The 21596-nt window shown below is 42.8% G+C and overlaps 1 protein-coding gene across 2 annotated transcripts; it reads left to right on the top strand.

Annotated features, from left to right (window-relative positions):
* Nucleotides 1-858: 858 nt before the first annotated feature.
* Nucleotides 859-21419, top strand: epg5 (ectopic P-granules autophagy protein 5 homolog (C. elegans)). 2 transcript variants are annotated; one of them, XM_068702935.1, is made up of 46 exons: nucleotides 859-986; nucleotides 1386-1511; nucleotides 1937-2557; nucleotides 3281-3541; nucleotides 3646-3844; nucleotides 3973-4109; nucleotides 4224-4331; nucleotides 4415-4488; nucleotides 4640-4748; nucleotides 5515-5629; nucleotides 5708-5858; nucleotides 5947-6108; nucleotides 6196-6353; nucleotides 6635-6786; nucleotides 7052-7192; nucleotides 7325-7486; nucleotides 7572-7694; nucleotides 7786-8048; nucleotides 8136-8276; nucleotides 8378-8522; nucleotides 8926-9123; nucleotides 9524-9631; nucleotides 9711-9833; nucleotides 11532-11698; nucleotides 11866-12102; nucleotides 12222-12345; nucleotides 12489-12633; nucleotides 12802-12973; nucleotides 13134-13296; nucleotides 13398-13540; nucleotides 13638-13794; nucleotides 14044-14238; nucleotides 14328-14541; nucleotides 15046-15233; nucleotides 15368-15575; nucleotides 15704-15779; nucleotides 16241-16344; nucleotides 16458-16633; nucleotides 17204-17428; nucleotides 17519-17728; nucleotides 18743-18887; nucleotides 18998-19240; nucleotides 19566-19779; nucleotides 19870-20088; nucleotides 20203-20317; nucleotides 20406-21419. In XM_068702935.1, the coding sequence occupies exons 2-46, from the start codon at nucleotides 1458-1460 to the stop codon at nucleotides 20586-20588; spliced, it is 7728 nt and encodes a 2575-aa protein (XP_068559036.1). In that variant the 5' UTR covers nucleotides 859-986; nucleotides 1386-1457; the 3' UTR covers nucleotides 20589-21419. The 2 variants fall into 2 exon arrangements, with proteins under 2 accessions (XP_068559036.1, XP_068559037.1); XM_068702936.1 differs by having other exon boundaries at nucleotides 865-953.
* The last annotated feature ends 177 nt before the right edge of the window (nucleotides 21420-21596 follow it).

Raw genomic sequence — 21596 nt, 5'->3', positions numbered from 1 at the left:
CCTAAATGGAAATTACTTGCCAAGGCGATTCAGGATACTGACAGTGTGACATGTTGCATGACGTGTTGGCTGGATGCTATGAATCAGAGAGTTTGTTATAATTCTGACACACATTTATTTGATAATGTCAAAGAGCAGCTGGATTGGAAATACAATCTGGTTTGTATCAAAGAGATTTGGATGGCTGGTCACGTCAACTGCAGCTGTAATTATAAGAACTAGCACTTACATGTTCCTTACGATAAAATGCACACAGGCTGAGAACATTCAATTATCTTTGGTTTGGTTGAGCGGTGAGAGGGAAAGCAATTTAAAGGGATTTTTTTTTTTTATCATTGTAGTATACAATTGTAAATAAATGTTTTATTCTGTGACTCATGACCTGTATGCACATTCATATGAACACTGCTGGAAATTATAAAGTGCTTTTTAATTAAAGTGTAATCTATTACAGACTACATGGTTGAGGAATTATTATTTGCAATGTAATTAGATTACTTTTGAAATTGTTGATTATTTTTCTTGTATAATCACCTTTGTTGAGATCAGAGTAAACAATCATGACACCAGATGACATCATTACACCAACTCTGGGGAGGACTGTTAATTTGTGTGTCTTGTTTTGATCTTTCTCTTGGAAAAGATACCTTGATATTAGTGAGACTTATTACATTCGGTATTAAAGAGTGACATTCATCTGTAACATATGTTACCTTTCAGAAAGCTAGTGTGGTTTTTGGTTGTGTTTACAGTGTACGTAGGTGCGTAGACTGTACATTAGAGATACGTAATATACAGTTTGGACTCTCTGACTTTCCGTAGAGAGGTGGAGTAGTCACGTGACTGCGATTGCGGAGTTCCTGGAACGAACACAACAAATGACAGCTGACTAGCAGACAGGGCTACCTCCGCATGTCACGCGATTCGACGTGTTAACATCTTATTTTCATAATGTGAGCAACAATACGGAAAACATAGAGCCGCTGGTAAATACATTACTTAGAACAAAGACAGCGTAACGAGCTAAAAGCTACGCGTTAGCTTTGTTTAGCCATGGCAAAGCGCCTTCAGTTGTTTACGTTCGCTATAGTGGACTTTAATCAGCTGGGACTGGTTTCTTTACAAACATGTGTTCCCTAGGTGTTATGTCTACGCTAAAATACATGCTAGCTGTTGCCTTGCTATCCTCCGACAGCGACTCTTCTCGATGCAGTGCTTTGTTTACAGCCCGTGACAAGTGTTTATCTTGGCAACACAGCCAGCCACTAGCTGCTTATCACAAGATAGACCTCGCTTGCTAATCCAGCTAATGGTTTCTGTTTATGTGGATCTAGTTTACATATGAGGACTGTTTGATGTCAGTTCATCAGCATTGTTTCCATCAGGATACATTTCAGTCAGCTGTATGTCAAGGGGATCTGAGCAGTGGGAAAAGCTGATGTGAGCAGACATTGAAGATGGAGGCTGCAAGACCAAAGAAGACCAAGGCAAGAACCAGCGGAAAATCTCAGGTGATTAAACAAGTCCTTTACACTATATTCTCTTCACACAGGTGGAAAGACTATTTTAACAAGTATTGTACTTGAGGCAGGACATGTCTCTCCAGGACGTCACAGGACAACACAAGCACTCCTCACAACTATGGACTATTTAGAGTGTTCAATCCAACATACTTGTGTGTCTTTAGAAATTATGAGGAAACTTAAAAAGCTGCATAACATGGAAACCAAACATAAAGGCCCAGCATCCAAACATATAAGCTCTATCATTTTATTTTTGTTAAATAATAGAGCTAATCACTGTGACATAATAATTCATTATTTTGGCCTCATTCATCACAGTGTTTGCACTTTGTCACATACATTTTGTCACATGTTGCTATGGCAAATTCTGAGCTATTATGTTGATTTCTCTGATTGTTGTTTTATGTTTTCAGCTGGTCAGGAAGCAGAAGCAGGCAGAGGAAGACAAAAGAGCCTCAGCTGTCTGTGATGAGGCCTTCACCGACATCCCCCTCAGTCTGCCATATCAGGAGCCAGTGAAGGAGCAGCCCCCTGAGACCACCACACAGCCATCAGATCTTCCCTTTGAGACGCAGCAGACCTCCTCATCACATACTTTATCCACGTCAGTGTTAACTGAGACTTTACAGTCACCTCAGACGTCACAGGATACAGTGCATCTGACAGAGTCAAATGACGAGGAAGAGGAGGACGATGAAGTGGCAGCTCATGGGGCTGAGCTTAAAGTTGCAGCACAGACCACTGAGTTGGGAAAACATAAACAGTCGTGGAATCAGCCGTGTGTTTTAACTCAGTTTCAGATCCAAAATGTCCCGAGTGCCCCTGCACTGTACCCTTCTCTCCCAACACTGGAGGAGGGCTCCGTGATGCAGCTCTGCGAGGAAGCTGTGAAAAATAGGGAAAAGGGACCTGCAGTGTTGGCGCTTCCTGAGCAGGAATCTTCCCCCCCAAGTTTGCAGCCTGTGGAGTCTGTAGCAGAACTTTCTAGAAGCAAACTCTACCCAGAATTACCCAAGATGGCTCCAGAAATGCAGGTAATCTCATAGACCAAGAGATAACATCAAGTTAGATTATGAGTACAGCTGTGGGCTTTTTCAAAAGAATGACTAGGTTTATACATTATATATTGTGTATTATACATACATTTTAGTTGTTGTCGAACATCTCAGCATTGAAAGTTTGTCAATGTATTTCCCCTGAAACAATACAACATCTAAAAGGTAGTACATTATAACTTGACTCAGTGTTTCTAAAAGATTAAGAATGTATTTGCTGTTGGCAAAATAATATTCACAAGCTGACTTGTGATAAAATTAGTTAATTTTCTCTTCTCTTCTCTCTTCTGTGCAATTGCACATTCATTCATCATTTCAGCAGACTTTTCAGTCTGTCAGTACATTCAACTGAAGTTTCACACAATAAATATCAACATGATAATAGCTAACTGTTTAATGGTTATTGTAATTTAAGTTAAATTTATGTTTTCTGCTTTTAAAGTGACTGTAGCTTATTATTGTTCTACATATAGACTGTTCAAGTGATCAATAACTCTCTTTACCTGTCTTGTCATGGATCTAAAAAAAGTTTATCATCCCCCAACATTATATTGGTGTATAAACAATAAAATATTAGATATTTGATTTGGTACATTTTTCCCAGTCCTAGATAATAATAGTTATTATGTGACTGAAATCATTGTGTCCTTACATATACACATGCAGTAACATGTGAGATCACCTCATGTTTTTCTTCTGCAGCCGTTCTCGCTGGAGCAGCTGAGTGTTTGGGAGCCCGGTGGAGGTTTGCAAGCTTGGTTAGAGGGTGTCGAAGTGTGTGCTGCCCAGTTCTGTGCTCTAGCCCGGCAGGAGAACCACGAACTGACCGAACTTCTGCAGAATTACTGGCGCTGTCGTAGACAGCTGACCCAATCTCACACACTGCTACATACACAGTCCTCTGACTGCAAGAGCACACAGAATCGTCTCTGGAGCTTCAAAGATGAACAGCTTACTCTTCAGGTGTGGAGGTTAAAACAAAAAGCAGAAATATAGTGTGGAGAGAAAACTATTTACTAATAACCTTCTGCTGTAATGACACTGTTGTTGTAATCCCTTCCCTGCAGGGTGTGTGTGCAGATCAGTCTAAGGTGTGTGGGTACCACCGCTTCCAGCAGGCCGAGTTCAGTCAGAGTGTGCTGGCTGAGCTGAGGAGACTGTTTGAAGCTTGCAGTGAACTGCTCCATCAGAAGGTGGCACTGCATGCGTACACTGCTCTGCTGTCACGCCTCCAGGTGGAATCATACTTGTATCGTCTACTGAAAGGTGAGAAACGTATAAATCTACATGCCTTGGAGTGGCCGTAACGGGCCTGTTACAAACACGCCTCTCATGCATAATTCTACTGTTAAGTACATACCTTACATCAGCTTTGTGTATATTTTTGTTTTCAGATTGTTCTGGCAGCCAAACACAGCCGTGTTCTCTCCAACCCTTGAAAGAGGCCATCAGTGTCCTGTTTAGCTTCACTCGTAGAGTCCTGGATGACACACAGTTCCAGACAGACATCCATCTCTGGCTGGAGAGATTGGTACACACACACACGCAGACACACAAACACTGTACCACTTTTCTTACTCCTTGTTCTATTGGTCGAGGTGTTGTGTTGTTGTGTTTACTTCCATGGTTCTGGTCAATTCTCCAGGTGGCAGTCCTGCTGCATGTTGGAGGCTCAGGAGAGCACCTGTACCTGCTGTGTCATCTTCTATGCTGTCCTGCCGGGGTCGGAAAGTGGGCGGCACCCTTCCTTCAGGTAAGTCAGAGACATCAATTAGTGTTGTCACGGCTAATGGTTGTACATAGTGACTGGAGTTGTCTTGCCAATTTCTGCCTCAGATCCAAGTTTGGGGGAACACTTGTGGAGTGCTGCACTTTATGCAAGCTCTGGCCGTCCTAATGTCGCCTGCAAGGTAAATATCAGAGACCCTTTAGCTACTGATCACTGACTGTGAACTCTAAACTCCGGCTTTAAGTCTTTGGTTTTCCATGAGTGTCCAGGTCATCCTCTCAGGGTCTAACAACCTGACATATTTAACCAGTGGCTTCTGTGTTTTGACTCAGACACCGTGCAGAGTTTCTGGGACACCTGAAGCCATGTGAGAGCCAGAGCTCTGCAGCTTCTGGACCGGAGTCTGGGAACTGGACACTAGTTGATGAAGCGGGAGAGGAGGTATGTTTAAACGGGCCATGGCTGAATGCATTTTGAGGAAACAAAAAAAATTCATGTGCTGGAAAATTTCAGTTGTGGGTAAATATGGGATAGGAAAAATCTGTTAATCAAAAGAAAGTTTAAAAAAAACTTGATTTATAATAAAGTTGTTTTTTTACAACAGTATCTGTTTTGTTTTCCTTCACTGATTGTGATACAGATATGTTACAAAAAAAAAGTACCTAGTCTACATGTCTCTAAAGAAAATGTGATGTGAATTTATAAATCAGAATGTTCTGGTCTTTGTTCTGATGTGCTGAGTCATATTCAAAGCTGTTGCAAAATAGGTGCTAAATGAACACCTATGACTTTTAAATATCAGTCTGCTGGCAGTACAAATGTGTTGCTTAGAAACCACTTTGTTTTGGGAACCTTCGAGACGCATATTATTTAGCAAAACAGTAACATTTCAAGATACTGTAATTCAATTATTATGTAATACTTTTTAATCTTTCATTTTTTAATGAAATGGCTTATTCACATTATATATATATATATATATATATATATATATATATATATATATATATATATATATATATATATATATATATATATACATATATATATAAAGCAGTCTCCACTTTGTATCCTGCCTTAAAACACTTTTAGCAGGTTAAACAGGTGTAAAATAGAGACTGGCATGACTTTTAAAAAAAGATATATTTTAATGAGTGCAGTCTGTGTTCATTTAGCCTCTAACTGTGTCTCCCTCCTCTGTGTTTAGGATGAGGACCCAGACAGCAGCTGGTTGTTGCTCTGTGAGGAAGATCTGATCTCTCTGCTGACCCAGTTTCCGTTCCAGCAGCTCTATTCACACATGCTGGGGATGAGCAAGCAGGGTGAGAGAGTCTGTCTGTCTGTCCGTCTGTTGGTTTGTATCACTCACTGAGTTAATTAACACACTGCTTTCCTTCCAGGTGTATATCAACCCCAGGCCTGTTCCAGTCAGAAGATGATGCGTGTTTTTGCTTTTGCCTCCTCACTCATTGAAATTCTGGCTCTTGGTCTTCAAACATACAACAGAGCGAGATACAGACAGCTAGTTAAACGAATAGGACACATCATAAGGTCAGTGCACCAGTAATAGACAGTCAAAGTATACATACAGTATGAAACATTAAATATTCATACTGTTGTCTCCTCTCTTCTTCCTCAGAATGACAGTGTGTTATGTCAGTGATCACTGGGCCCAGTATGTGAGTGTAACTGGTGCTGGTGGATCCAGCTCTCATGCACACTCTCTGTCTTTGGACAAACTGCAGCTGGAATATGACAATCTCTTCCTCAGAGCTGTGTTACATGTACTCAGAAACAAACGGTGAGGAGTTGGCCTCAAGTTTCCATTTGAACAGGAAATTATTTATTTTATGAGTTTACATTTATTTTCTGTGGTCGTCTCTTACAGGTTGGGAATTTGGTTGTTTATGTCAGAGATGCCATATGGGACTCTGTCCAGCTCTATGCTGTGGAGGGTCCTTCATGTTATGCAGTGCGCAGAGACAGCAGGACCGGAAACACTCGGCACTGCTACTGACACACACTCCTGCATTCAGGCTCTTAGAGGTACCAGTATATGCTTCTAACCTGCACGAAATATTATCTTTCATATCCTAAAGAAAACACTGGCATGGGCATTCTAGTGACGCTTCGATGTGGCCCCATGGTGTCATCGACATCAAAAACTGAATGTATCTCAAACACAATTTTGAAGGAAGTTTTTGAAAACCTTTCTCAAACTACTTAAACTCAATTTCCAAGACATTTGGCAGATCTATTGAATTAAGATTTTAAATCCAGGCTAAAAAACGTTATTCTTCTCAGTCTGATGTTTAATTTTGTTACAGACCCAGAGCACCAGGAGAGGTTTGAGCACTGGCTTTGCGAAGTGAACAGCTCTGATGGCATCTCCCTCCTCACCGCACTAGCACACATGGCCACACCGACTCAGCACTCTGACCCCGCATTCATCACAACCATAACTCTGCTGATGTACCAGGTATGAGTTGCAGAGGGAAAACACTAGAAGAGGGATGTATAAAGTAAAGATGTGGAGTAATTTAGACGTCAAACAAAACTACTGAATTACTCATATACTATACTGTGTTTTTCATATATAGGACCAAAGGTAACCAATGTAAAAATATGAGGGAAGCAAAGAGAAAACATAGTTTAAAATTTTTAAAAGATTCATCACCCTGGTCCCTTGGTTAGAAAACATACAATACCTTGATCATTTACATCTCTTCTTATCTTTGCTGCAGGTGTCTTATGTGAGTGTGACGACCAGAGAAACTTACTCTAAGGTGGGGAGAGAGCTGCTGGCTGCCATTGCAACAGCCCATCCCTACGTTATCTCCGTGCTCCTGGAGAGACTGAGAGAGACCATACAAGCTGTGGGAATGGTTGGTATTGCTTTTCAATAAAGTCTCAACAGCATGCGGTGGTCTACATTGAGAGGAAAATATCTTGTCATTAAGCTCTGACTTTGTTTTTTCTGTGTTGTGTGAACATTTGTGTTAATATGTGTCTGTTAGGTGGCTCTGTACTTGTGCAAAGAGCTGCCTTTGAGTCTGTGGCGCCCACGGCCAGAGGAGATATGTGTGATCGGAGCCTGGCTGCTCCAACATCCTCTGTCTGCTGTGGAGAACCGGCTGGCTTGCGTCATACTGGAGGGTCTTAACTGGGGTTACACACAGGTAGTCACTGATTCATTAAGAAGCATGTGTCCAGACACCATGAGTGCTGTTTAGGGTTTGTAGGTAAACCAGTTTCCTCTTGCAGGATGGCTCCTTGGCCTTGTCGTCATCCCTCCACAGTGATGTGGCTCTGCTGGTTGCTGAAGCCTATCAAAAGTACCTCACAGACAAACCGTACAGTGGCCTCATATCAGAGGGAATCAAACAGGTGATGAACCTCTCTCTGCTCACAGATGTTTAGTGTGAACCACCACGGCTTGTTTTTCCATCTTTCTCTCTCTCTTACCCTCTCCCTTCAGGTGTCTTACCTTGCCAGTGTCCTTCGTCTGGGCGTGTCTCCTGAAGCGTCCTTTAGTCAATGGGCTTGGCAACTGTTGCTGAGGCTGAAGCTCCATGGCAACGCCCAGAACCCTAAAGGAGCCTGGTCGGTCCCCGCTTTGGCGTCCAACCCTCCTCCAGAGCTTACGCACTCTCCCAGCATGCACTCTGTTATCAGGGCTGTAAAAGCAGGCATCCCTATTGGATGTTACCTGTCCATCGCCATGACGACAGTGGGGCATAGGTTTGTACTCACTCACACGGTGCGTAAAACTTGTGAGTGATTTATATATTGGAATTTGAATTGAGTTCATCTTCTGCTTTTTTCTAGTCTTGAGCACTTTTGCACTGATGGAGTCGAGTTGTTAAAGAATCTGATACAATCTCGCCACCTGAGAGCTGCTGTGCATCTTCTGGACAACATCCTCCCCCCAACCTACCCGCTCAGCTTCTACCTGCTCAACAACGCTCAGTAAGAAAGACGCATCACACATAGCCCATAACACTTATTTATTGTAGCAGCCACCACTTAAATTATTCTCACCTCTACTGTCGTCCCTCTGTTCATTGCAGGTTTGTAAGTTGTATCCAGTTGTTCTTGCAGTACGACAGCGTGTGTCCTCAAGGTGTGACACAGCAGGTCACTCACCGGGTCGCACCGCTGCTCACAGGAACCACCTATGGAGACGTTGTCCGACATCTGAACAGCGTCATTCAGGTCCGTCACAACAAGTTTTTATTGTAAAGATGTGTTTCCAGTCTTCAGCCATCACAGAAAATTGCTAAAATTCAGGATTTTTATAATTGTTTGAAAAAAGGTGGAATATTACCATAAGACATAGTATGTTAAGAAACAGACAGCAAAGTCTTTGGGTTTTTTTTACATTGTTTTTGTAAGTAGGTGTCATATAATAGTAATAACAGTAATACCATAAGTCTTCAGAAGGAAAAGCATTGAAACCTAGAAACAATGTTGATAACATGTGCACAAGATAAACCGCATGATATAGGTTTTAATCTCTGAACATTTCAAATTTTTAAGCAAAACTATCTTGCGAAATTAGCTTAAGTTGTTTTGTTTTTTTGAGTACATGTACAAATATGTGTGTTGTATCTTCCAGAGCCATGTGGTGGAGAGCTCACAACCCGGTCGTGTCGGTGCTGCGGCGGTGCTGGAGTTTTGGGTGGGGATTTTGACTCAGCAGAACTTGTGGTACCGGGACAAAACAGTCCTGTTCCTCATGGATCAGATCTGCTGTGCAGCATTCACACGCATGCAGGAGGAATGTGTGCAGAAACTTCTGTACCAACAGCATAAGGTATTTACTCATGTTATGTTAGATGGTTGTATTATTTATGGACTCTTTAGTTCTCACAGGTGCAGTTGCTGAATTTAGCTCTGCAAACTGCCTTCAGTTACATTGTAAAGATAAACATTACATTAACATTAATGGGTTGCACATTACAGTAGGAGCAGGAGCTTGGTGGTGAGGGATGCTGAACAAGCACCTTTAACACATTAAGCTGTGAAGTTTAGTGTTTAATGTTCTTCATACTGTGGTAAACTGATCATTAGTGATTATATTCTGAAGTTATACTAACAATGAATCACCTTTTAAAATGTTTCCATCAGGAAAACTGCAGTGAGCTAGACCACTGAATAAGCACAGTGTCACCAACAAATAGCTGTGAATTTAAACATTTTCATACGTCATGCAGAATGCCTTGGGTTACCATGGAGATCGAGGTTTGCTCTCCTCTCTGGTTAGCTGGATCGCTGGAAATGCCACGCCCTCCTTCATAGAGGGCCAATCCCTGAGTGCGGAGGTAAGGGTCTCTACAGCACCAACGATTCGTGCGAGTACTCCTGATCATATTGGTAAAGGTGTTGTCTGTGTGTTTGTAGGTTTGGTTCGCCTGGATGGTGCTGAACATGGAGGGCGTGTTTGAGGAGGATTCTCAGCTGAGACGCTGTGTTGAACAAGAGCTCTTGTCAGAGCCCAACATTTCCCCAGAACAAGCCTTAAAGGTATCCAGACACAAAGTTGGAAATATTGAAAATAAATGTAGCATTTCGAAAAAAGGTTTCACAATACAGTACACAGTTAGTGGAGGAGAACATGTTAATTATGCTGGTATTGTGCGTGTTGGCTCACTGGAATGACTGTGACACACTGGATAGAATGGGAACATAATTCATGTTTTTAATTACACCTGTTTACACTGCAATGACATGTCAAAATGGCTGCTCTGAAAAGGGCCTGTTATGATCCAAATCTTTATTCTTAAACTTCTTCTTTTTCTTCTGTATACGTTTTTTTGACTATTAATTACTTCTGCAAACTTTCAGCGACAGAAGCCATTGCAATATCAGAATGTTCAGCTCTTTAGGGACAATTTCACTTTCACAATTTAACTAAATGTAGAAAAATCTTCAAATCCTTTTAAACATGCTTTGAATAGCAACTGATTCTGCATTTTTCCAAGTTACAGACTTCATTTAAACTTTCAACAGGTTATAAGACTTTAAACTGTCAAAGCATAAGTCAACCTTTTGATATCTTTTACAGTGTGTATTGCGCTGCTTGGAGCAAGTGACTCACCACAGCTGGAGTGGAAAAAATCTTAAACTTGCTCTCACCTCCACAATTTTCACTCTTCATACATAGCAAAATGTAGGAGATGTTGTGCTGGTTGCAGATACATAACTATGGAATCAAACGGAGTTACACATTTCCCCGAAACAGCCTGAAAGTGAGACTGCCCCTTAGGCACTCATGTTAACTAACCAAATGATGGAGGACAGCAAACAATGACCATTTTCTGACCTGCTCCCATCTCACATTTTTGACACTACACACAAATTTCACACTATGTGTTCGTTCATCACTGTCCCAACTCTACCTCTTAATAAAATGTAAGCGATAGGGGTTGTGATTTTCGACAAGGAGTCGCTTAGCAGTTACCATCACCATGGCAACCTTTGATTGCTGCCAGACATACACAGGTGATTGAAATTAGCTAATTAGTGACACGCTCAGAAACACACTCAGGACGTGCACATTTTCAGGCTTTTCTCTACATATTTATGCTCTCAGCGAAAAATTCCATTCAAACCCTGACGGTGTTTTATTCATTATTGGCATTTTAAAACTTTTTAAATCAAGCAATAGTAATACAAGTCTTCAAATGGTTCAGAAAGCTGCAACTTGAATCTTATCTAAGACTGGAAATCTTGAACATATGAACTCTTTTCACACTAGCCTTTATGACATGACATAGCAATAAAAGTAATTATGGTCTTGTTATATGCATTATGTCACTACCATTACAGTGAGCCAACCAGCACAATACCAGGGCCTAAATAGAGCAGGGATATAATTAAAGTGTTTACCCTACAATGACATGTCAAAATGGCCTGTCACACCAGCTTTCACAAGAGTGTCATACATTGTACAAAATGGGTTATGTAAGGACAGACAAGAACAAATCGGCATAGTCTATTATACACTATATTAAGACTTAGAAGATTAGTGTTGGATGTTGCCTGATATACAACATCAGTGTAATCCAATATTTGTGAGAGGAGTTGTAATTAAACATAAACAGAGTACTTACAAAATCAAAGGTCAGTGCCATAGAGAGAGTGTTTAGCAGTCTGGTCTACTGCTGGTTAATGTACTGCTGTATGTAGATGGTGTTAACAGTGTGTCTGTGTCTGAGCCAGAAGGCCCAGCAGAGGCTCAAGTTGCCGGTAGCACCATCTCTGCAGCGACTGCAGGTGTACCGCTGGGCGTGTCAGGCCTTAGCCACGCCTCCTGACCACCCCCTCCTTCCCCTGGTCTGGCAGAAGTTCCTACAGCTCTACTTCAGACAACCAGGACCTGAGTATGGGTACGATGCGTACACACACACACACACACACACACACACACACACACACACACACACACACACACACACACACACACACACACACAGTACTATTCCTAACCACAGAAACCAGGAATAAAGCAGAATCCATGTGAAGGCTCCTTGTCTCTCGTTGTGTCGTCCACCAGGCTGGTTGCAGGTGGATGTATCGGCAGAAGGTTCTTCCAGGCCTCTTCTCAGGCTGCTTTACTCAGTAACCTGAGACAGAGAATACAGGAGGTGTCTGACTTCCACCATGCTGCCAGCCAGGCCCTCAGGGTGCCCCCACCACACACCCCTTCATCAGACAGCCAGGGTGACGAAACCCCAGAAAATCCCCGCCCCCCTTACCTCACCTCTCCTCAGCTACACACAGAGCTGGTCAGGTAGGTCACCGATGCTTTATGTGTGCACTCAAATACATTCCTCCTTGCTGTTTGGCAGGTAGTAGCAGCCATTAGTGTGGTAACAGGCTCTCAGATCTCCGCTCTTTGGTTGCATACAGGTTGTTTGGTGTATTTGCTGTCTGGTTGGATGATGAGACTCTGCAGAAGCAGGAAGTATACCTTCCTTCTCTTCCTCCCGAGTATGAACCACACAGACTGGCACAGGTCATGCAGCGGCAGCAGGTGAGTTTATCTTTATGTGTGTTTACATTTATGAATGAAAAACATACGGTACAGTAATTGTAACAGGCTAGTCAAATCTCGTTGTGGAGTGTTACATCATGTAGATCTTGCATTTGAATTTGTGTCGTCATGTTTTGCTGTAGGAACTGTGGCTGGAGTATGTGGACCAGGAGCGTCTGCAGTATGACGAGAGAGAGGTTCTGTCTCTGTGGGAAAAGGTGCAGAGTGAGCCAATCTTCTTGCAAGTTCAAAACCCCGGCTTCACGGACTACACCAGCCTCAACAATGGTACTGATCCAAAATTGATACTCTAGATAAAAAAGATTACAAAATGGTGAACTTCAACAGACATGAAGTGGTCAATGGAAAAGTGAACCATTTTAAAATCTGATAAATACATATATTTTTAGTAATTACTAGTTTCAATGTTGTGCTTTTGTGTCTCTCTGTGTGCAGCAAGGGATCGTATCCTATCCAACCTGCAGAAGCATCCAGTCCCCCGTCCAGCTCCAGAGCTGCAGCATCAGAAGGTGTCAGTAGCTGAAGTGCCCACCACCTGCCTTTCTGACTCAAAAGCTGCTGCTGAACTGCTGCAGAAGGACCTCAGCATCCTGCAGGAGCAAGCCAGGTACATGGAGTTCACACAAACATCAAAACATTTCCTCATCATCAGTGAAACACATGCATTCACAGAAATGCACACACGCATTTGTACTCAATCCACACATCACAACAAAAATCCCAAGGCTACGCTGTGATTAGGAAATACTTGTTCATCTTGGTGTCAGGATTGCAGTTGCACGTGAAGCCCAGCAAGTGGCGATGGAGCAGGAGCTGCTGGAGAGCCTTCCTCTACTGTATAAGAACCAACCAGAGCAAGTCATCATGGCCCTGGAGTGTAAAGGGAAGGGTGGGCAGCCGTGCCAGGGACCCGCAAATATCACTGTCACAGTAAGACCACTAAACCATCCACTAGCCATTATTTTAACATAATACATATATATATATATATATATATTTATAATGTGTTTGCCATGTTTGTTACTGCGTAGTGCGAGCGTGTCCAGAGGCAGGAGGCAGTGCAGACTCAGATAACGTCACTGCGCAGGGACGTCAAGAAGCTTCAAGCCGACGCCATGGCTCCTCCACCTCAAAGCCTGGCCCAGGCTGCTGTCCACACTGAGAACTTTATTACGTCAGTACAAACAGAGGGTGCTACTTAAAAAACAAACAACAAAAAAACATGAACTATATCACAATAAATTTTGACTGATGCATGTTTTTGTGCCTAGGGCTCTGGTGAATATATATAAGACACAGAAATCGCCGGCCGTGCAGCATGTTGGGGTGTCTGCCTTCTACCGGTTGGTCTCCTTTGTGTGTGAAGACACACTGCGACATCCCCCAACACGCCAGTACCTCTCCTCGTGTGTGGAGATACTGGGACAGGTGCGCATACACCGAAACACACACACACACACACACACGGCAGTACAAGATTTATATCAAGCACTGAGTAAATATCTATGGGTTAGATTGTTAACCCTACTTGATTCAGAAACACTGCTGCTTTAGGGATTAAATAGGACACCGCTGTGCCCAAGGTATTGCTAACAGGAGCAGGTTCACTCTCTTGTTACACTCCTTTAAAGGAATAATGCTTGCTTGAATTGCTTTGCGCTCTTGTTCTGTGTCCAGGTGTTTATCCAGGGAAATGCAGAGGAATGTGGTCGTGTCCTGAAGACAATCCTGGAGCAGAGGCGCCTTTGCCCACTCATTTCCCCCTTCTTCACTCCCAATTCAGCACCCAATCAGCTCGTCTTTCTCTACCAAGACGTGGTGACATCCTTGCACGTTGACAGCGCTGATGTCATTTTCATGCTGCTCACAAAGGTTGGCCGAGACACAAATGCAATACAGTGAAGAAATATGATAAATACCTAAAACAGTACAGTAAACTACTTCTGCCTCTTCCTGGCCAGTTTGATTTGTCTCAGTGGCTGAATGAAGCCCATCCTGTGTTTTCGGAGAGAACCCGTTTGCTGGAGTTGGTCCACGGAGCTCTCTGCGTCTGCGGCCGAGACCCTGAGCCTGAACTTCTCACGCCTTTTCACCTTTTCACCAAACACTGGACCTGGCTTTTACGCCACCATTTCCCCGATCACTACAGTGACTGCTTGCGTCTGCTTATGACCAGTAAGAGTGTGTGTGTGTGTGTGTGTGTGTGTGTGTGTGTGTGTGTGTGTGTGTGTGTGTGTGTGTGTGTGTGTGTGTGTGTCAACATTGGACTACACAAAGCTTTTCATTTTTTGGTCTTGGCTGGTAATACAATTAGGAGCAATCAGTCCTCTTGTTGCTCATTCAAGTGATTCATCTAAACACATTCGTCCCTCTGAAAGAATGCCTCCTACTCATCTTCCGAACAATAAAAGATTTATTAATTAATTAACAAAACTAAAGTTAGCTGAATCATTCCATCAAGCTACTGAATCAGATATTAGTTGGAAAATGGTTGTACATTTGTGTGTTTTATCAAGACAGAGTTTAGGTCCTAATGAGATAAAATGATTCCAAAGAAGCCACAAATGCAAAATCAGAGATCTAAAATCTTTATATAGTATTTTTATTTCAAGAATATTGGATTTAGATGTTTGATTTGCAACTTCTTCAACAAACAAAGCCATTTCTTAACCTCACCAGGCTCCTCAAACCAGTTACTGAGTCCTGATTGCTGGAAGGTGACTCTGCGAGTGCTGGGCTGCTTACCTCCATCCCGCAATACCAAAAGCAAAACTGAACAAGCACTCAACACCACTGTTGTCTCTGGCCGTGCTGTCGCATCCCCAGCTTCTCCCTACAGATCCTCCATCAGCCTCTCCCCTCAGCAGGTAACTAATGTTGGTATTATTGTACAGATTGTTGCAAAATGTCATCCCATCTGTCTCACTAAATTATATGATGCTTAAAGATAAATTATTAATCTAACAAGGCTGTGTGATTTGATTTGATTGGTTTTCAACAGGTGGATGAGACAGTTGATTGGCTGAGTGATTTCTTCCTGCGGAGTCGTCTCAGTAAGCCAGACCTCCGTAGTTTTGGCCTCTACTCAGCCTGGACTCCCTACATCAGTGAGGTGGTTTCCTTCTGGGAACATTTGACTGATTGTCTCATCAGCGTGCAGCTCAGCGGTTGTGCCAGAGAGTCGGTGGGCAGTGGCAAAATAATGAAAGGTAACTGCCAATTGTCAGCACATGTTGAGGACCGTAATACTTCATCATTAATTTAATTCAGCTGATTTGGGAATATGCTTTGTTGTTCCTGTCAGTATGAAAGTGACTTTTATCTTGCACTCTCACAGCTCTGCAGGACCTGCACAGTAAGATTGTGAAGTTATTTAAGCCTTGGATCTTCCCTCTGGACACTGATGATGGCGGGTAAGCGTCACACACCCTCAGCTCTCAGGCAGTCGTTGGTTTTAGATGATGGGGAACTGTTGTCAGTGAGGCAGACGTAAGCACAGATGTCAGCACAGACTCCAGAGAGGACAGAGGATCAAAAATATTCACATACCACAAGTTTTTTCATATGTTATCTTTGCCCCCTTTTTTCTGGGTGGATAGCAGATGAATATGATGAGTGAACCAATAATTATCTCTGAAGCACACTATACATTACACAAAATGAACCACAAACAAGACACTGCTTGGAGACAAAAGACCACATTAGATATTTGTTTTGTTTGAACTTAGCCAAGTCACAATGAAGTCTCTAATGTGGCCAGAGGTTTGTACTGTGACTCTTCTGGTTGATACATGTAGAGAGCAGTTTAGTGCTTTCCAGGGAAAGGAAAATGAAAAACAAAGAAGATGTCAATATCAGTGTCTCTTTGTCTCAGTAACCTCAAGTGCTACCCCTGGCTGGAGACAGACGCAGGTGCGGCAGGATGTCTGGTTGGCCTGTATGCTAAACTCACTGACGCACTGTATCACAAGTTCAGAGGTGAGTACCCAGCAGTCCTTTGTTCACACATAAGAGAGTGTTTTTAAGTGCTGCTACTGTTTTCGTCTGCGCTGTTAAAGTTATTTAAAACTTTGTCTGTGTGTATGTTTCAGATCGTCTTCTCCCCGGCCAGAGAGGTGCACTGTGGCTGTGTATGATGCACTACTGTGAGAGCTGCACCTCTCACCATACACCCGAGTACCTTCTCTACCTGTACCACACACACCTCCGCAGCCTGCCCTGGAGACACCTGCACCCCGACACTCAGCTAATGGAGCAGCTATTCAATGTGAGACACTCGCTCTCCGACTCTCAACCCCCTGACCCCCAACACTGCACACTGGTCTAGACATGCATGACACAGGGGAGCTCGTTAATTTGAGACCTCAGTCTTATTATTAGCTTGACTTTTCTGTTCCTGGAAACAAGCTCCAGTCTCTCAAGACCCACATGGATCTTTAGAGGCTGCTGTTCAGAAGCTGTACAGTTTTAAACATATAAAGTAACTAAAACAAAAATGCTGCTTATTATTGCTTATCCATGAATGGGAAAGCTTACCAAAAAAGAAACACATTTATCAATATGTTATTTTCCTGCAGTAAGTATTTTCATATGTATCATTTACTGTTATTTCTTTGAGATACTGTATGTGTATTTATACATAGGATATTCAGATTTATTTCAAGATAACTGGATTAGCAATGAATGTGCATCTTACATAAAGTAGGACTCAAACAAATAGCCAGAAGTAATACATATTCTGAGCGCAGTCAGTTTAGATACAATAAGTTGGATTTGTTTTCTAGTTCTGTATTAAGAGTGGATTTTTGATAATTGTCTCTCCTTCCTGTGCCTGCAGGTGGAGAGAGGAAGTCCCAAGAGTTGCTTCCTCTTTCTGGGAGAAGTGTTATGTGAAGTCAACTGGGTCAGTGTCTTAAGTGACCACTTACAAACGCCTCCCACCCTGACAACATATCCAACTCTACAGGACACGGGTACTCAGAAGGAGTCACACACCATGTTAGTCTATCTGCTATACATGCTAGTTTTTTTGGCAAAGGAGGAACAAATCCTGAGTCAGCAGGTAAATCCAGATTATTTTGGTTTCCCATCACAGTCAGTCCTCTTGTCCCTCCTTCCTTCATTCTTCATTTGTTTCCTCCTCAACCTCCAGGACTCCCCTCTACTCAGTCTATTGGTCCAATCCACCTCTCTGCCCTGGCACCAACTGGACCTGTCCTCATACCAGGGCATTCTGGGATATGTCGGCACCCACTACCCGCCCTCCTTGCTGCTCAGTGCTGATTCTGCGCTTCAGCTACTGTTGAAATCTCTGTGTAGTGCTGCTGGGCTCCGGCCCCTCCCTCATGAAGTTCCACACAGGGTGGGACAAAACAAACCTGTTTGTTTTACAAGTCAAATCCCAGATTTATGAAGGCATCATAAACCTCTTAAGGTCTAAATTTAGTTATCATAGCTACAGTACTTTAAAGTTGGATAATCTCCTACATTTAAGCTCTGTATGTAGTAGGTGGCAGCCCAATCGAGGTTTCACACCCAGAAATATATGACAAAACATACTCCGATGATTTCGTATACATGTAATATATCATCATACAGCTGAGATTTCATGAAAGTTCATTCACAGGGTGAATGGAGATACTAGATACAGCATGATTGACGTTGAATGGCTGTATTTTACAGAGGAGCCCTTATGTTGAAGAATATAAAGATTATTGCGTCTTTTTTATCTGCATCTACTTTGCCCCAGGCAGATGCATCTTGTGTTTAAGTGGGAGGCTTGGAACATCCGTATTAAATTTAGACTGAAACAATTCAGTTTTCTTTGTCAGCTCTATATCACTCAGCCAAATTACATAAATGTATCACCCAAGTCCTTACAGTTGCTGTTGACGTAGAGCAGCACAAGCCAATTTTATACACTACTTGATAATGTTCCAAAGTGGCAAAATGCAATTCTAAGCTTTACTGTACACAGATCCAGCAATGTATTTTCTCTACTCCATTGTGTATTTCAACTTATCCCTAAAAATAGATTTTCTGCCAAACATACTGTAGGTACAACTGATTACAGCAAAAATATGAATGAAAATATGTAGAAACTAGATGCTTGTTACCAGTTGGTAATGTTACAACATATTTTACTTTAAGAATCAGTCAAAATCTCTGAATAAGAAACTGCATGTTAACCAGTAATAATAAATAAGTGATGTAATGCTTGATACCTGAATTGTACTCTAACATTTAAACTGTTTTGGGGACACATACTCTGAATATCTCTTCTAAATGAGAAAGTAATGCATATATTTATGTATCTATTTCTGTGCAGCATTGACCCAAACAAACACTATAATCTTTGTTACTTTCCTTCTGTCAGGAGGAGACGCTGAAGGCTGGAGCGCATGTGTGCTGGTGTGTGCAGTCTTTGGTGACTCTGGAGCAGGGAGGCAGCATCAGCCTCAGCAGCCTGGAGGCTCAGCTGGAGTCTCTTCTGGAGAGCGTCGTCACATTCAACCCACCAGGTGAGTCGTCCTCATCGTCTTCCTCATCGTCTTCCTCAACAACATCAACCATCAGTAATGAATCCTGTCATCACGTTGATTGTACCACTTCCTTCTTTTTTCCTCTACAGAGACGGGTTTGGAGCAGAGGCACATGGCGTTCTGCGGTCTGTTCAGTGAAGCTCTGGCTTTGCTGAATGGGGTTGGCGTCTCAACAGGCGAGGCGCTTGCTGCTCATGTCATTACCTGGCTGGACAGGAAGGGGAGGGGCTTCCCTATCCTGCCTCTCCTCACAGCTTGCTCCCGCTGTCTTGCGTCAGTGCGGCACATGACGAGGATCATGGAGGCGTGCATTACAGCGTACTTCAACCACGGTAACCAAAGTAACAGTTTTATTTAACTGAGATCTGCAACTACTTTTTTTGGGAAAGCTTGTATGGTTTACTGCTCACTGTTACAGTAAGAGAACAGTCATAAAGCATTCTCCTCTTGTAGATATCTCTGTCCTATGCACATGCATACCCATGCACATGTTAGTATGCTGTACATACTCTTACATAAGACTGTCTTACATAAGACAGACCTTTTAAGTCTAGAGTTTTTGTTTTACTTCTCCTTGTCCAAGTTGCAAGTTGACCAATTTTTCCAAAAAGTTAGTTAGTTAGTATTTTTTTTCCACTGTCTGTGTATTTGTTTCAGCTGAGGAGGAGTCTGTAGGTTGGGGTCCTGTGTTGGCTTCGCTGCAGGTGCCTGAGCTCACAGTGGATGACTTCCTCTCTGAGAGCCAATCAGGGGGCAGCTTCCTGACGCTCTACGCCTTCATCCTGCAGCGCCTCAACTCTGAATACACAGCAGCCAATGAGAGGAGGACTCTGGCTTTAATTAACACATGGACCAATCAAGTGTTCCCCAGGTTTGACCGCTCCATTCTCTCATTTAGTTGCTTGTTAAGGCTTTTAAAAGTCCATTTATCATGTCAGTATGTGTGCTTTTGTGTGTCCAGTGGTCCAGGGGATGAAGCCAAGCTGTTTCTGTGGTGGCACAAAGCGCTGAGTCTGTCAGCGGAGCAGCTGAAGCCGCAGGCGGGACAGACTGAAGTGTCAGGAGTCGTCATGGGTTTGTCGAGGTTGCAAACCAGGCTGCTTCAGCTGGGAGAAGAAAGACTGAACTCTGGATTGTTGGGAGCAATCGGCCTGGGGAAGAGGTCTCCTGTTTCTAATAGGTAAGCTTGCATGCATTTTAGTAGCCAATGAAAACACTGAGAGAAAACAGAGTCAAATATGTATTCTTCATTGTTGATAACCCTCCTGTTAATTCATGTCCACTGCACATCTAGGTTCAGGGTGGTGGTGCGCAGTCTGGGAGCATTCCTGTCAGTCCAGATGCCATCAGAGACCGAGCTTCGACTCCAACCCTCCAGTGACTTGCAGCTCTCTGCGAAAGCACAGCAGGTATGCAACAAAAACTGCAATTACAATGTTTTTGTTTTCCTGTCTGCAGTCATCTCCTAAAAATGTATCGTGTTTTCTGTGGATACAGATGTTGGGGGTGTTGGAGGCCATGCCCAGCAATAAGCAGTACACCGAGTTAGAGGAATCTGTGAATAAAGCTGTCCAGTTCATCCGCTACCCAGGACACTGTCTCAGAGATGGGCCGCGACTGCTGGCCCTGTTGGCCAACCTCCTATACCCTGACCTCAGATACCTACACATTATCCGTTAACCACGACTGAACCTGACACTGCTGGAGATCCAAGTGGACGTTTGTCTTGTCTATGGCAAATACAGTGACAGTTGACCTCTGTTCTGTACAGAGAAAATCTTTCTGGAGCACAAACTTTTCAAGTAGTGACATTGAATTGCTATTGCTTTTATATCAGCAAGAGCTACATGTCTCATCAGCGAGGACTGTTCATCAGAGCTCGCTGTGCATTTTGTGAAAAATACTTTTTGACTGGCAATCTTCAATGAAGGGTCATAACACCAGTCGGAGCCATAAGAAATGTTATGTGCTAACTTCTAATCTTTACTCGCACTTTGCTTCCTTCTTTCATGTTTATGCCTTGTTGCTCTTTATATAACTTGCCTGTTGGTCTTCAACCCTTCTGTTCTATTCTTGATTTGAGAGGAAGTTGCACATATTTATTGAAGCAGAATTCAATGCTGGGCTTTAGGTGTGAGTTTCACACCTGCATGTGGAATCTAACAGAAATAGTTGAAGGGTCCATAGATTATTTGGAGAAAGTCGAAGGACATATCTAGTCGAAGGACATATCTAATATATAAGCCTGGGGCAGAGGGATGAACCAGAAAAGCTGGCGGGCAGGGTTCAATGTCTGAAGTCAGCTGTTGTTGCTAGCATCTAGCTACAATCTCAATCGTAGATGCTGTACACATACAGATGAATACAATGACTGCCTGTTTGAAGTAATCATGTTTAGTAACAGAACATTAGCCATATTGTATTTATGTCCAGCCTAAAGTGCTTTTCTTGTTTCTGCCAAAGAGATGTTATTTTAATTTGCTCAGCTACTTAAACCTTCTTGACTATAAACTGCAGTTGTTTCATCTGTCTCTGTTGGGCACAAAGACTGCAGCCTGAACAAGCACATGCACGAGAAGCTCCACTAAGCACCACTTACAATGGCCCACACTACTTGGCTTCCTTATAAAGTAGTGTGTGCACTGGAATACAAATTACTGATGCTGTTGGTATTACTTAAGAGACCTG

This window comes from Cebidichthys violaceus, unplaced genomic scaffold (assembly GCF_023349555.1).
Source record: "Cebidichthys violaceus isolate CVI_PGR_0920_01 unplaced genomic scaffold, fCebVio1.0.p SCAF_9, whole genome shotgun sequence".
Lineage (NCBI taxonomy): Eukaryota > Metazoa > Chordata > Actinopteri > Perciformes > Stichaeidae > Cebidichthys > Cebidichthys violaceus.
Note: the sequence above shows the minus strand (reverse complement) of the source record. Positions and strands in the feature narration are given on the sequence as shown.